This window comes from Linderina pennispora (assembly GCF_002104995.1).
Source record: "Linderina pennispora strain ATCC 12442 chromosome Unknown DL89scaffold_8, whole genome shotgun sequence".
Lineage (NCBI taxonomy): Eukaryota > Fungi > Kickxellomycota > Kickxellomycetes > Kickxellales > Kickxellaceae > Linderina > Linderina pennispora.
Genome location: NW_024468256.1, coordinates 33627 through 48864, shown reverse-complemented (window position 1 = coordinate 48864; position 15238 = coordinate 33627). Strand labels below are relative to the sequence as shown.

Genomic DNA, 15238 nt, shown 5'->3' with positions numbered 1-15238 from the left:
GCGATTCCATTGGCCAAAAGCCAGCTGGATTCTGAATCTGACATAACCTGAAACATAGCGACAAAATAGATATTTAGCAAGTGGCGGATGGACACTAATCTGCTCGGATGGTGGTCTTGGCAAGCTTTCTTCGTCATTGCATATGTGCATCACAAGCCATGGCATTGTTTTTGTCAGCATCCACAACTGCATGCTGGCATACATTTATTTTCGGGTGCATATGATTGGAACAAGTTTGAAGCAATGCACAATTGGGCTTGGGCTGGTGAAGAACACGGCACTCTTAGTGTATTCTCTGAATGTGCCATGATACTTGCTCGCCAATGGTGCCCAGCGTCAGCGGTTTGTCGGAATTGGATTCGCTCAACTCGATCTCGAATGCGCTCGACAAGAGCTTAGAGAACAAGCTCCGTTTTGCTGCATCTTGTGCCAAGCCGAATACTGCCACTGGAATACTCTTTGTGTTGCTGCTGAGCTGTATCTCTTCCTCAATTGTATCTGCCAGCATCCCGACCTTCACCTGTTCAAAGTACTGAATCTGTGCCATGTTCGGGTTCGCAAAGGCCCATTCTGCCAGTGCACGGTCAGATTCATGGATCGTAGCCTCAGCGGGTATGCCAGACGACAGAAAGCCAATAGCAGAAAGTAGCCGGAGATTGTCCAAGGTCTCAAGCGAGCGCTGCCGATCGGTGGCAAGCACTTCGTGTTTGATCATGAGTTTGGCCAGCTCCATGCGCTCAGGCCACAGTTCCATTTGAAAGAAGCCCTGCAACAGCCAGCTGTGTTGGCCTGACCAGCGCCATCCCAATAGTCGAGACATAATCGTCGTGCGGGAATAGCATCGCAAACTCCGACCCCGAGTCAACACCAATGACATAGAACGGACCAGATTCACCTATGGCGTAAAGTTCCTGGCTGAGTGCTTTATGTACTGCTTCCGGAGCCACTGGTGCAAATCCGAGCGGCGAGGCCATGTATCCCGGACGGTCATAAATACAGACACGGCGCCCATGCTCGACAAAGTACAACTGCAGCGAACGAGCGACCAGTGACGGATACCCAATAGGGTGTTCAATGAGTATTGTTGCGTGCTGGGGTGCAAAAACACCACCCTTTGTGCGCGGCTGCCGCTGACCGGAACAAAACACAGCAATTCTTGGCGAATGATCTGCGTAACTGCTCATTGAGACCAGCTCTGAGGCAGCCTTGCCGTATATGAGTGGAGTATGTGTTGAATACTGATGCTGGCGCGAGACTGAAGTCAGCAGAAGGATGCTCAAGACCATCGAAGTCATCGACAGGACAGACGCCAAGATGCTACACTCGATAACAGAAAGCAGTGCACGGCCGATGCGAGCCAACAGTCGGGGACTATCTTCATCAGATGACACCTGGGAAGGCAGCGTTTGCGGTGAATCTGGGGTAGAATTCAGATCCAACAATCTCGGCCTCTAGCTCGCGGATCGCTCGCATCTGGGGAGGACTCCACGCAATACTCAGTGGGCTACGAATATACTGCTGAGACAATGGAAACGACTCTCCGGTATACATGCTGAATTTAGTTGATCCGCTCTCAATGACTGCTGCCGGTCTGGTTTTGGGGCTAAGAGACCGTCCTGTCTTCAACGTCATATACGATGAGATTGGTGCATCGTCCAAGATCTTTTCGCGCGGCAATACCAAATTGTCGACAAGCTCTTCCACTATCGAGTTTTTCGCCATGTATTCCTTGTATACGACAGGCAGCACGATCGCCGATGCCAGTACCGGAAGGAAGAAGGTAAATAAAGCCCAGACCGGAAGCTGATGGTCGGCTTGCTTGAACATAAGCGTAATGAGAGCCAGTGCGATGGCGAAAGTCGAATGCAACATTGATTGACCAGAGGGTAACACGAGTGTGCACACCAAGCACAAACTTGCCCATCTTGAGGTTTCTGGCAGTAGATCCGGTGTACTCTGGCTGAAAAGCCTTGGCTGTCAGATGGAAAGCAGTCCATGAGAGCATGGTGCCAGTGACACCGCACCAGAACAGGGTGTATTCGTTGCCTGCCACCAGCCGTGCCTCAGTGCTGGTCGCATTTGCCCGTGACACAGCAATGCTCGCTAGCTGGACGGCCAAGCCGAACATGGTTAGAACCCCTGAAGCGATATATAAATAGCGCATTGGTCGGAATATCAAGTAACTAGGGATATGGTATAGAGAGCAACGACGAAAGGACAAGATGAATTATCTAGGATTCAGAAGAATCTACTTGGTGTAAACCCCTTTATGGCCTGCTGACAGACATGCCTAGTGAATCTCAGGAGTGCTGCATCCAAGACAGAGCCCCTATAGGCAGGCGAACCCCACAAGCAGGCTCGAACATCAGAGAACAGGGTCTTAGTTCGGATACAAAACAGCGTGTATTATTGCCTAATAATCATAGTGCCTCCCCACATCAGCAAAAACATAGAGACCAGGCGCTTGGAGAACTATAGAAACACACCAATAATCAATGGCTGGTATTGCCTGAAACAACCCCCTATTTAGTTGAGACGAACTGACCTATACACACGAGAATGGTGTTGCAGAGCTGCCTGGTTTATTGCAAATAGAGGGTGTAATTTAAGAAAGTGAATTGATAATAAAAGGACGAGATTGAGAGCTAGTACGAGGTAATGAAGCTGAGAATAGGGTGTGGCAGCGCGCTGATGACATGGGCGCCAGGTGCGGGCCTGGTTTTGACGCGGATAGTGAAGTACAGGGCCATTTTCTTTTCACTTTCGGTCTCCGGGTTAGATCTGACCTCGTACAGGTGACCGGCAGGGTCGTTGGGAATAGGCTCGTAAAGGAGCTCGGGCGGCAGCGGATCGTCAGGCTTGCTGTGCAGGATCTGTGAAATCACCGAAGGCACAATCAAGTTGCGCTTCAGGTTGCTGTCATCGGGTCCCTTAGGCAAAGTCGTTGGTGTCAGACCGCACTGATGTGTCATTAGAGCTGTGTCCGGCCGCCATGTCGTCCAGCCGCTGGTTTTCGATACCAGTCTGTTTCTTGTTTGTGTTAATGCGGATATGCTTGTTGTAGAATGTCACACGCTGCTGATAGATGGACTTCAATTCTGGCGACACGTTATCTCCAGAGAAGAACATACCACGGCTGGTATGCAGCATTGTCGCATTGAGGTTAATGGGCAGTGCAATGCGCCAGCGCTTCGGAATCGGCTCGTTGGTCAGCATGCGGACAATGACCAGGACATCCTCTTCGACTAGCCCGTCCTTGGTGCGATGGTGCAAAAAGTCCTTATCCTCACCACGCAGTGGGACAAAGGTGAAGCGCGCGAGCATGGGGAAGCCAGACTTGATCGTCATCCTGGGTGGGATCAAGAAGTCGCCGTCGATATGGTCGATCATAGGCACGCTCAAACTGCTGCCGCTGCATATCCTTAGATGTGCCTGCCAGCGCTGCATAGAGTGCATAGATGGCATAGAAGTCCTCGAGCTGTGAGCGCCAATCCTTGTCGTTGATATGAGCCATCGTTACTCCAGCACCGGTCAGGTCACTAGGCGCCTCGCTTAACCAGCTGGTCATGCATGCCCTTCTCAGCCTCCGTGCCTGAGATTGGCGCAGCCAACGGAACTGAGCTATCAGACATGGGCTCTTCGTCCCAAGCACCGTAATCACGCTTGCGCATGAACTCATCGCCCTCCGAGTACTCATCACCCTCTTCGGGGTCATCGACTGGTGGATTCTCGTCGTAAGGCTCATCCTTAGGACGGTACTTGGGGTGCTTCCGCATGTCGTCGACTACATTACCACCAACAGCCCGCACATGGCCGTCAGGGCCATAGTATGCCTCAGGATCTTTGGCCATCAGCATCGCTGGGTCCTCGCGCCGGTTGTGATCGTCGATAAGGTTGATACCAGCCGACTCCTTGATAAGCTCCATGTTGGTTGATGACGACGTCGACGACGTGTTCTTCTTCTTCTCGCCGTACTTGTTGTAGACATAGTCGTCATCGTCATCCTCAGTATCGCTATCGTTGTCGTCGTCGTCGTCGTCGTCATCCTTCTTCTTCTTAGCGCACCTTGGTGCTTGACGGCAAAGTTGAGCTAGGTACTGGGTACACCGGAGTATTCAGGGCACGCTCCTGGTCAGTAGCACGCAGGAACAGGACATTGGATGCGAGTCGGCCAAACTGGTAAAGGAGATAGAATATCATCACACACCTGCAGCGACCTGCCCTTGGTGAAGTCGCAAGCAATCAGGTCTGGGCCAGCATTGAAACAGGCAGTCGCTCGATCGTTACTGCATGGTCGCATTAGCCAGCGGTTGTTGATGCACTGGCCGAACTCGTACCCATTACAGGCAAATCCAGCGCCTACACATGGCTGATCCGCGCGCGGGCAACGGGCGATGGGCAGCGGGAATGTCGGAGTCACAATTGATGTGGTCTTGTTGGTTGGCGATGCAGTTTCTTCCAGGGTCGCAACACCAGCTGGGTTAGGGAACTTGTGGACACGCTTGGTGACATGCCTGGTAACAAGGTGGACTCGGCGCGTCCTGGTGCTGGTCTTGTGGATGAGTTTGGTTGTCGCTGTGCTAGTAGTCTCCATGCCGTCGCCTGTGACCGTGACATCGACGGTAACCGGGCCGTCATCGACGCTGCCTTGAGACGGAGAGTCGCTGGTATCCGTAGGCGAGCTATCGTTATTTGTATCCAACAGCTGTTCCAGGATCTGTGCCATCGGTACTATCGGTACTATCGGTGCTATCGGTGCTATCGGCGCTATCGGCGCTATCAGCTGCTGGTGTGGACGAATCGCCGCTGGATGTCTCCAGTTGTGTCGTTGGTGGTATCGGTCGTTTCTGTATCGCCTCCTGCTTCAGCAACTGACATATCCGGTCTCACTGGTGTCTGACCCACTACCGCTTGATGATGAAAGTCATCCCAGAAGGTCTGCCACCGGTAACCAGGAAGTTTGTTATGAACTGTTTCCGCACCATCCTCATCTATAATAGTAGACATAATTGCTTTCGATGCATCCGTTACCGTAGTGGAATCAGACAAAGAGCTGCTGCTGGAATTAGATGATGCCGCCTGCGTTAGAGGTGGAAGCACGATAGTCTTTGGGCCTGTGTTTGACTCCTGGACACCCTTTGTGTCATTGGATGCAGTGGACGAACTTTTGGATTCGGACACCTCAGACGATCCGGTGGCAGACACAGGGGAACTCGAATAGCTGCCTGGCACCGAAACAGAGCTTGACGAACCAGTTGACACTGGATAATCCCGAGGCTGTGTTGTTGGCGGTTGTCGTGATAACCTCAGTCTGTGACACCATGTACGTGGTAGTTTGGGTTTCAACCACGGGCACCGGTGAACTCGGTAATGAACCGTCTGTACACTTTTTATCCGAGTCGAGCAGCTTGGCAGCCATCTTTGCGAACGTGAAGTCCTGTGATACGCGATTGGTCTCTGCTTGCGACGCATCCCAGACCATCAGGCCACCGAATGTACCAAACTGTTTGCGGGTTGCATTTACGATCTCCTCCAAGGCACCACCCTCAATATACCCTGTGCTAGGCAGCAGTCGGCGATCCAGGAACGCCCATATAGATGCGGACATCCTTGTTCGGTGCAACATTGGTCGCCCAGTTATGCCACTGCTCGTAGTTGAACCAGTTAGGCTTGTCGACGCCACAGTAGTTATTGTAGAACTGCACAAACACCATGTCGAGGTAGGCGTTGTCAAGAACTGGGCCGGTGTAGAAATCGGGGTATGGGCATTGTGGAGCAGCGGACACATAGAACCGACGGTTCGGAATCTCGATGAATCGCTCGCGCATGCGCTGCACAAACCGCACGTAACCGATCGACGACCCGCCCTCGATGTCCAGATCCACACCGTCAATTATCGCATCGTCGAATGGCCGGGTCATAGAGTTACCACCAAGGAATAGGTCCCAAAGCTTGTCGGCGTATCGCTCAGCCTGCGTATCATCGGCAAACCCATAGGCGCCGGCGGCACCACCCATGGAGAGAAGAATAATTTTTCCCTGTTTCTGGCAGTGGGTGATAGCCCTGCCAATATTCGGACAGTGAAGCAATGTAGTGTTGGTAAAGGTTGTGACGCACGCGTTTGCTAGATTCAGACCCGGCGGGTGCAAGCCATCGGCGTTGAACTCGGACAGGAATGAGAGCACCAGGACATCGCCCGACTCTTTGTCACAATACTCGTCTAGTGGTAGCTGATTCTCGCCTGGGTTGGTTACACCGTGGCTATTCTGACCCCAGTACATTACGAGATTCGAGTTACAGTTGATATTGAACTCTCCGCGCGTTTCACAACAACAACGCTGCTGCTGCTGCATAGGAGCAGCAAGAGCACTAGTTTCGCAAGCATGTACTTGTAGTCAATGAGTGAGTAAGGATATTAATGCACGGTTAGAGCAAAGGTTCGAGGGATAGGGAAGGGTGATAGGGCAAGAGTTGGATTTTGCAAGTCGCAGCTGCCAGATACCATATAGTCAACAGCAGCATTCTTTGGTTTGGTCGACACTCCACATACTCGGGTCGTTGTCAGACTGAATATGAGTAGTAGCCTTTCTGATCCAAACATGCGTGCACTCGTGAGATGGTCCAGAAATGTGCGGGGTAGGCCACCGCCGATGCAAATTCTCAAGAAAATAGTAGTGCTGACTTTGGAGTGGTCTATCTACAAGGCTGAGGTTATAATCACGTGTCAACTCTGTTCGACCACTGGTCCAGTGAGCTAACGAACATTCAGCTACCTGGATTCAGCTGATTGAGAATCAACGGTGATCAGACAATCGCCGTGTGTTTCGCTTGAGCAAACAAGAAATTGCGCGTGGATGGGCTGTCTTCATTTTTCTTCGTCGTCAGCGCTCTCTTCTCAACAAATTTACTCGCTACTTGTTTTTCTAAAGAGACCATGAATTCGTACCGGGTGGCTACGACTTTTGAACAATGCGGCCTGCGTCCGCCATCGACGGAGTCTGTAACAGTGGGCGAATCTGACATGAAATTTATCCAGCTGAAAAATGGCGACGACACCAGCCTGCTTCAGTATGTGCAAGACGGCGGAATTGCATTCCCACACATACTGGTTCCAGAGGCTCTCAAACTCCGTACAGCGCAGTCAGCAGTCAGCAAAGAGTCGATTCTCTTGCAGTCAGAGCTGAACAATACCAATAGCGTTGCAGGAGCAACTGCAGCTGATAGCAACGGGTCAGCGGTAGCTACATTTGTCAACAGTGTACTCTGGCTATGGAACATTAAGCAACATGCATCGACCTTCACAGACCAGCGGCGTCTGGATTTGCTGCGGCTTGCCGAGAGCTGCATGCCAGCGCCGGTGGCGAGGATCGTGCTTGGCAGTGTTAACGGGACTGCGTCGGCCGCGTTAGCAGCCCAGATGGAGGCTGAAGAGGCCGAAGGCCAGCGAAGCATTATGACAAACATCGAAGGACCCATTTCATGCATCGCCTGGCATCCGCACCGGTCGCTGATTGCTGTTGCCCACCGCGCTACAGACACGGTACTCCTGTACGATCTGGCCAACGACACCTGGTGTGCCAACATACTGGAGAACGTGCACATGCAAGGGATCACGTCGATGGCGTGGCAGCCTTGCAACGGGTATACGCTGGCAGTAGGCTGTCGCTCGGGTGTGTGCCTGTGGAAGCTTCTTCCTGGAGCACCGGCTTCGGGCTACAATAGCGCGCAGTCTGCCACTGCTCCCAGTTTGGGTACAGTCCCATCTTTCAGCATGGATGTCGCTTCTCTCGTTCCCACCACTCCCCGATGTCTCAGAGTCGGCATTGCACAGCAACCAGGTGCGACCGATGAATAAAAGTTCAGCTTATTCCGCGTTCGAGCACCAGCGTGTCGGCTCTAGCGTTTGCACCTGACGGACAGTGGCTTATCACAGGACACCAGACACATGGGCACTTGACAGTCTGGGACACAGCGCTGGAGACAGCCACTCCACTGAGACGGTCTGGCAGCACATCGCGGGCCGCAACACTAAGTATCTCTGTTAGCCCCAGTGGCAGCTATGTGGCATCAACGCATGCCAACAATCAACTACGCCTATGGGAGACCGAGTCGTGGGGGTCACGCGTGTGGTCGGACTTCCCAGCCAATGTATCACAGCTTGTGTGGTCGCCCGACTCGCGGTCTGCGTTCTTCTCGGTGGTCAACAGCTCGTCAATTTTTGCGCTGGCAGTGTACATGGGGCCGCCCACGCTGGAGGTCGACATATCTGTGGTATCGACATTCGAGGGGCATGCGACAACAGCGGTCGATGATGCAACCGAGAGCATCCGGGTCGGTGGTGCGATTCGGTCGCTGGCCCTGGACCCAACCGGCCAGCGCTTGGTGGCTGGCTTTGACGCAGACGCCACTTCATCTGATGTCACGCTGCTGGCTGCATACATGGTCAACACCGCCCCACTGTTCCGAGCAGGAGGTGACGCCCATGTGCTGAGCCCACTTGGCTACATCCGTGGGCCAAACTGGGGCAAGCAGCAAAAGCCTCACGCCGACGATAATGGCGACGGACAACCAGCCGAAATCATCACTCAAGGTGGAAAAGCCCGCAACCAGCAAGAAACGCGTGCGAGTCGGTCTACCAGCCCCCGTGTGGTTTGGCTTTGCGCCAACCTTTGAGCCTGGTGCCCTGCTCACCGTTGCTTGGGCCAGCGGTAAGGTCTCATTTGTGCCCATGATGTTTAACGGGGCAAAGTGATCCTCGGAAGTAAAATGGTGGAAATAAAATAAAGCAAAAATAGTATGCTCACTACAGGGGTCGAACCTGTGACCTACGCGTTATTAGCACGTCGCTCTAACCGACTGAGCTAAGCGAGCCGAATCCAATTTTCACCGATAAATTGTGGGATTTAAAAGAGGTGAAGGAGAGGCTTGATCAGTGGGTCGATCACCAGCACTGTCTGGATCGGTCATGAAGGACATTGTAGTTGCTTTTCTCGTTTGTCTCACTTGTCTCGCTTGTAACGGTCCTGACTTGATAACTTGGAAAACTAATTAGAAATATAACCCAGCGAACTGTTCCTTAACGAGATCATATACTAAAAAGTAGACAATAAAACTAAAAGTTGCTCACTGCTCATAGCCGTATTTATACTCATTCGGCGGGATGGACTTCGGCAAACGGAGTATAATACATGCTGTTATCGGCTGCCGGGCGCCCGCGGGATAGTGCTCTTACATCCCGATAGAGCCGATCTATACATATCAGAGGTCATTCGTTGGTAGACATCGGGCGTCGGACATATATCGAATCCATTCGCGGGAGTCAGCTTGACCCGCGATAGTCGGGATGGCTAGCGCGGATAACGGAACAGCGGCAAAAGAACGGAGGTAAAAGAAATAATTTGGTCCGGTTGCTTTGTGTAACCATGTCATGATCCGACCATGGACCGATTACGACATGACACGATAGACATAATGCATACTTGGTTCTGTGGTCTAGCGGTATGATTCTCGCTTAGGGTGCGAGAGGTCCCGGGTTCAATCCCCGGCAGAGCCCCATTTTTGCACAAGTTCACTTCATAGAAGTTTTTTGTGGACATCGACCCTGGCCAAACAAAAAAATAGATACAGTTGTGCTTAACCTTTGCCACATCGAGGCTAGGGATAGCAAAATGATGGCCTGCCTTCTGCCAGAATCGAACTGGCGACCTTCTGCTTACTAGGCAGACGCTCTGCCAACTGAGCCAAGAAGGCATCTTATATTGTGTGTTATGCTCAACTCGGATGAGCATGAACATGACGAAGCCCACCTGCGAGATCAAGATCAAGATCAAGACCCGGGCCAAGACAACGTCACACACGCACAAGGTTCCACTCGCAATATAAACACAAGTACACTGCCTCGTCTACGGAACAAGTCCGCCCTTTATGCTCCTCTTACGGATCCTAACACAGGAATTCCTATCGTATATGCTACACCTAAAGCGTAGCCAAGACACTCGTTGACTACTCCATATATATGGAGAAGTCAGACCGACAGGACAAGACAAGAACAACAAGCCCCCGAATATTCCTTGACTCAGACCCTGTTTCCCAATATAACCCGTTACAATCCCAACCTTCTCTCCCCGATGTCCGAGCTCCGGTTCGAGCTCTTCCGACGCTAGCTCCTTTGCTAGCATATTATCACTCCCACCGAGCGATAACATGTGTTATCACCTGGCCCAGGTGATAATGATTGAGCCGAATAGAAAGAAGAGCTTGAGTCAGAGATTGTTATATTCAGGAAATCAAAGTCAAAGACAGGATCCGAGTTCGCCTTCTCTCTATGTGCATGTATAAGATGTGCACTTATATATACTGATGCACACTTGAGCTATGGTCTCGGGGCTGCATGGACAATAGGAATCCCCGTAACTGGGTCAACCATTGTCACATGGGAATAAAACTGGTCTTGTGGGATTGAGACTGAAACAGAAGAAGAGATGCGGGGCAGTCGTGGGTCTCGCATGTCTTGATCTTGATCTTGATCTAGGAGCATATCTGCGACATGTTCATGATCATCAACGATGGGCATAACAATTGTTATGCTATATTATGCTCGAATCCAATGAGTATGAGCATAATGACTCGGCTCGAACTCCCACGATATCCCCTGACCCAGCTCCCACAGATCCAAGCCCGCAGGTGGTACAACAATGCAGTACTTTTATGCCGCAAGGACCAGTGACCAGTATTCCCGTCGTTCATGCAACACAATGTCACTAGCAAGATGCTAGTGCATCGAAGCATATATATGCTTCGATTTGACAAGACCATAAGACAACTCATCATCTAGTGTCTACTAGAGTTCCCTACTCGTATATTCTGTTTCAACCCATCTTAACCCTGTTTCAAGTTTGAATAGCATTTATTTGAACTTCGACCCGAACTTGACAAGATTCCCTGACTCTGTCCTCCTGCTACATCATCTGACTCGGACACATCCGGGAGCAGTTTGTCCAGCCCTGAGCTCCACTCCGTTGCTTCCTCTGCCACCAACATAACAGCTATTGTGTCTGCAGTGAGTAGCATTTCCTCCTGGTCGGGGATAACTGCTCCCACAGAGGGTTGAGGGGCATTCGGTCTCATGGTATTTGCAACCCTTGGCATTCTTGCAGAAGTGGGCGTTGTCATACTGGTGCTTGAAAATAATATAAATTGAAATCTGTTAACTTGGGGAATAAGTGGTTATAGAATATATGGAAAGTATAACTTCTCGAATTGACAGAGGGGAAGAAGGAAGGCTGGTCATCTGTCTGGGCCTTTGTACATATGCATTTTGGCCTTGTCTATGGTAGCGCAGGGGGACTCCAGACCCCGAATGTCAACAAAATCAAATCATAAATATAGAAAGTCTATTTGGCAGTCATCAGTCATCGGTCATTCTCATCTCATCTTGTCTGTCAATAATCCATACGTTTTATAGTAGGATATTACCCTGCACAACATAGCGATGTCAACTACATTTGTTAGCTTCAGGTACTTATGCACAACCATAGAAGGTCGCAACATACATACTACCCATATGTGGTATATCAGGTGGCGCAGTAGCAGTTAGTCCTTGATGATCACTCAAGCATCAGACAATTTGGACAATTTGGGGGCTCGACTTGGAGCTTCAAGCCCAGACATCACAGATGCACAACATTGTCATATGTTATTGTATTGCCGTGACCTTGTGTCAGGCATTCTATAGATCAGCTACAAACCAGTGGACATATCAGGGTGATCACCAACTGATATAAGAAATCATTGAAGCTGTCCTTTTGCAATATTTTCGCATACTGAGTGTTGTGATACTGGTAACTTAAGGTTGTATATAACTAGTGACAGTAAAGAAACTGAGGAGGGCTGCTGACATGCTGGCATATACTGAACTATATAGTGGGGCCACTATACTCTTGTGTATGCACTGTGGTATGGATCTAGGGATCAGGATCAGTTATACAACACTGGGTTTGAGGTAGATATTGATAAAAATAGGAGTAAGGACCAGTGGCCCAGAAAGCTGTGATTTAGTCCTTATGGCCTATAAATAATTGGGATCTGTGTCAGGTCATTGTATGTTCAACAATGATAGATGCCTCCACTGGATCCATATAAAAGTACAACAATATGGCAGTAGCTCTTAGATTCAGTAGTATTTTCCAGTAGGTTTTGTTGACATCCAGGGTCTAGAGTCCCCCTGCACCACCATAGACAAGGCCAAAATGCATATGTATAATGGCCCAGATGGATGACCAGCCTTCCTTCTTCCCCTCTGTCAATTCAAGAAGTTATACTTTCTATATATTCTAAAACCACTCATTCCCTAAGTTAATAGGTTTTTCATATATCTAAATTATTCACCATCAATGGAATAGAGCAGATTTAGTACAAATCAAATAACACTTAACTCATATCTGTGCACTTAGTACTTGTTAAAGCAAACAACTGTTAGAATATCAAGATCTGATTACTATGAACCACATATTTTTTTCCTGTTTTTCTTTTTTCATTCCTCTTCTATTTGGCTGTGCCACCAGAGCAATAGTATAAAACCTTTGTGCTCACCTCTCCCTTCCTACTTTTCTTTAGCTTTCTTTATCAATATATATTCCTTGACTCTGTCACTTTCTATTGTTGATACACTCACTGCTTGCACATTTCTAGATTAAGATACCATTGCTTAGCAGCTTATTTGGAATCTGCACTATACAAAAATTACATATATACTCACATATAAGGTATCTTTCACTACTCATTTCTTATTTCTTTTTCCTCTTATCCTACACCAGCCACTGTGTGCTCTAGACCTACAATATGCATACCTAAAGGTGGGCAAAATGAGGGGTTTAGAAACATTAAGAAAATAGTGGTATTAAAAATTCAAGCATAGATACAGCATCTGTTGGGCAAACAATCTTTGAAAATGACTAATGCTTTTATACAATTGAGGCGTCCTTGCTGTAGCGTGGACAGGATATTGATGCAAGTATCTCAGTGTGTTTTTAGTGTTCATCTCGTTTCCCCTAAAAACAAATGAATGTAATGGTCCTGTAGCTCAATTCGTCTATGTGTGGATAGTGCTTCCCACATACCAGCAGTAGGGGTAGCTTGGTGGCCCAATGCAAGTCGGATCTTGGAGAAAGAAAATTTTGCACCAGGAGGTAGTGCCAGATATCTTGCCGTCAAATCAGGTGCCAGCCAAACTTTGGTAAATCAACAATATGATACCTGTGTTATGGTAAACAGCAATGTGTTAGTATTATTTAATAAACCGACAGATTACCGTTGGTCGTTTCTCTGAAGGAGTGCGATAGCCAATGCAGCCGACCAGCTCGCAGCACGTTCCCTGCAAAAGGTAGCGAATGGAACAAATCATGCGAATAGTTGACCAATAGCGACTCATGGGAGCTTGGAATCCCCAACCCGGCCAGCCTTGCATAAAAATTGAACTATTTAAACTCGCGCAAAAACAATCGTCAACAACAGGATTTGAACCTGTGCGGGCAGAGCCCAAGTGATTTCTAGTCACTCCCCTTAACCACTCGGGCATATTGACAGTAGGCTTAAAGACTTGCCTAAATCACATTTGATGAAAATGTGGTGTTTAAAAGGGGTGAAGGAGAGGCTTGATCAGTGGGTCGATTTCCGGCACTGTCTGGATCTGTCATGAAGGACATTGTAGTCGCTTGTCTTGCTTTGTCTTGCTTGTAATGGTCCTGACTTAATAACTTGGAAAACTAATTAGAAATATAACTCAGTGAACTGTTCCTTAATGAGATCATATACTAAAAAGTAGACCATAAAACTAAAAGTTGCTCACTACTCATGGCTGTATTTATACTCGTTTGGTGGGATGGACTTCGGCAAACGGAGTATAATACATGCTGTTATCGGCTGTCGGGCGCCCGCGGGATAGTGCTCCTACATCCGAATAGAGCCAATCTATACATATCGGAGGTCACCTGTTGGTAGACGTTGGGCGTCGGACATATATCGAATCCATTCGCGGGAGTCAACTTGACCTGCGATAGTCGGGGATGGCTAGCGTGGATAACGGAATAGTCGCAAAAGAACGGAGGTAAAAGAAACAATTTGGTCCGGTTATTTTGTGTAACCATATCGTGATCCGACCATGGACCGATTACAACATGACAAAAATTTCATGTCATAATCGGTCCACGGTTGGACCATGACATGGTTACATATCAAGGGGTTTTATTTGTCTTCCCTTTTTCTTTTACTTCTCTTCTCTCCTTCATCACATGCCGCTGTTCCGCTATCAGGACGGACTGCCCCTGACTATCGCTGGTCGAGCTGACACCCACGAATTGATTCATTGCGATGTATCTGGCTCACGATGTCTACCAACAGATGGCCTCCGATGTGTATATATCAAGTCTATACAGATGTGGGAGCACTATCCCGTGGTCACCTGGCAGCCGATAGCAGCAAGTAGCATACTCCGTTTGCCAAAGTCCATCCCACCGAGCGAGTATAAATACAGCCATAAGCAGCGAGCAGCATTAAGTTTTATTGTCTACTTTTTAGTATATGATCTCGTTAAAGAACAGTTCACTGAGTTTTATTCTATTTAGTTTTCCAAAGTTATTAGATAGGACCGTTACTGTCGAAGTTGTAGATTACCTTGCAGATTTCCACAAATGAGAGGAAAGAGCTTGGTAGTTTAATATTTCACTAGGATATCTGTATTTCCCACGACCATTATTATTATTATTATTATTATTATCACCGCTTATTCACGGATATCATATTCAAGCAAGACCATCGACTACAATGCCCTTCATGACCGATCCAGACAGTGCTGGTGATCGACCCACTGATCAAACCTCTCCTTCACCTCTTTTAAATCCCACAATTCATCGGTGAAAATTGGATTCGGCTCGCTTAGCTCAGTCGGTTAGAGCGACGTGCTAATAACGCGTAGGTCACAGGTTCGACCCCTGTAGTGAGCATACTATTTTTGCTATATTTTATTTCCACCATTTTACTTCCGAGGATCACTTTGCCCCGTTAAACATCATGGGCACAAATGAGACCTTACCGCTGGCCCAAGCAACGGTGAGCAGGGCACCAGGCTCAAAGGTTGGCGCAAAGCCAAACCACACGGGGGCTGGTAGACCGATGTGCATGTGCTGTCAGCAAGTGCAACTGTAGCTAATAGCATTGATCTGCTATTTGTGCTCTTCTATAT

General features: G+C 48.9%; 7 protein-coding genes and 5 non-coding genes across 12 annotated transcripts; 5 read left to right on the top strand and 7 right to left on the bottom strand.

Moving 5' to 3' along the window:
• Positions 1 to 211: 211 nt before the first annotated feature.
• DL89DRAFT_267973 (uncharacterized protein) lies at positions 212 to 2076 on the bottom strand. The gene is given in 5 exon segments (XM_040887743.1): positions 212 to 727; positions 747 to 1417; positions 1485 to 1591; positions 1613 to 1818; positions 1871 to 2076. The coding sequence occupies 5 exon segments, from the start codon at positions 2003 to 2005 to the stop codon at positions 284 to 286; spliced, it is 1563 nt and encodes a 520-aa protein (XP_040742666.1). The 5' UTR covers positions 2006 to 2076; the 3' UTR covers positions 212 to 283.
• An 880-nt stretch (positions 2077 to 2956) lies between these two features.
• Positions 2957 to 3857, bottom strand: DL89DRAFT_267972 (uncharacterized protein; the record flags this gene model as incomplete). Its single annotated transcript, XM_040887742.1, has 3 exons — positions 2957 to 3349; positions 3405 to 3493; positions 3558 to 3857. Coding segments are annotated over 3 exons (782 nt in total), but the record flags the coding sequence as incomplete, so codon positions are not given.
• Positions 3799 to 4820, bottom strand: DL89DRAFT_168567 (uncharacterized protein). The gene has a single exon (XM_040883753.1). It carries the CDS (start codon positions 4724 to 4726, stop codon positions 4133 to 4135), a length of 594 nt encoding a protein of 197 aa, XP_040742664.1. The 5' UTR covers positions 4727 to 4820; the 3' UTR covers positions 3799 to 4132.
• Positions 4821 to 5561: 741 nt separating this feature from the next.
• DL89DRAFT_278410 (glycoside hydrolase) lies at positions 5562 to 6448 on the bottom strand (the record flags this gene model as incomplete). The annotated part of the gene is made up of 1 exon (XM_040889499.1): positions 5562 to 6448. The coding sequence occupies exon 1, from the start codon at positions 6351 to 6353 to the stop codon at positions 5562 to 5564; it is 792 nt and encodes a 263-aa protein (XP_040742663.1). The 5' UTR covers positions 6354 to 6448.
• Positions 6449 to 6886: 438 nt separating this feature from the next.
• Positions 6887 to 8786, top strand: DL89DRAFT_267971 (WD40 repeat-like protein). Its single transcript, XM_040887741.1, is given in 4 exon segments — positions 6887 to 7751; positions 7771 to 7838; positions 7864 to 8590; positions 8628 to 8786. The coding sequence occupies 4 exon segments, from the start codon at positions 6935 to 6937 to the stop codon at positions 8750 to 8752; spliced, it is 1737 nt and encodes a 578-aa protein (XP_040742662.1). The 5' UTR covers positions 6887 to 6934; the 3' UTR covers positions 8753 to 8786.
• Positions 8787 to 8797: 11 nt separating this feature from the next.
• On the bottom strand, positions 8798 to 8871 carry DL89DRAFT_t91. Its single transcript has one exon. It is a non-coding gene; the product is annotated as a tRNA-Ile (tRNA).
• A 610-nt stretch (positions 8872 to 9481) lies between these two features.
• DL89DRAFT_t102 lies at positions 9482 to 9553 on the top strand. Its single transcript has one exon. It is a non-coding gene; the product is annotated as a tRNA-Pro (tRNA).
• A 124-nt stretch (positions 9554 to 9677) lies between these two features.
• Positions 9678 to 9750, bottom strand: DL89DRAFT_t90. Its single transcript has one exon. It is a non-coding gene; the product is annotated as a tRNA-Thr (tRNA).
• Positions 9751 to 9762: 12 nt separating this feature from the next.
• DL89DRAFT_267969 (uncharacterized protein) lies at positions 9763 to 10204 on the top strand. The gene has a single exon (XM_040887740.1). It carries the CDS (start codon positions 9768 to 9770, stop codon positions 9984 to 9986), a length of 219 nt encoding a protein of 72 aa, XP_040742661.1. The 5' UTR covers positions 9763 to 9767; the 3' UTR covers positions 9987 to 10204.
• Positions 10205 to 10591: 387 nt separating this feature from the next.
• Positions 10592 to 10857, top strand: DL89DRAFT_267968 (uncharacterized protein; the record flags this gene model as incomplete). Its single annotated transcript, XM_040887739.1, has 1 exon — positions 10592 to 10857. A coding segment is annotated over one exon (173 nt), but the record flags the coding sequence as incomplete, so codon positions are not given.
• A 2643-nt stretch (positions 10858 to 13500) lies between these two features.
• On the bottom strand, positions 13501 to 13582 carry DL89DRAFT_t89. Its single transcript has one exon. It is a non-coding gene; the product is annotated as a tRNA-Ser (tRNA).
• A 1343-nt stretch (positions 13583 to 14925) lies between these two features.
• DL89DRAFT_t103 lies at positions 14926 to 14999 on the top strand. Its single transcript has one exon. It is a non-coding gene; the product is annotated as a tRNA-Ile (tRNA).
• The last annotated feature ends 239 nt before the right edge of the window (positions 15000 to 15238 follow it).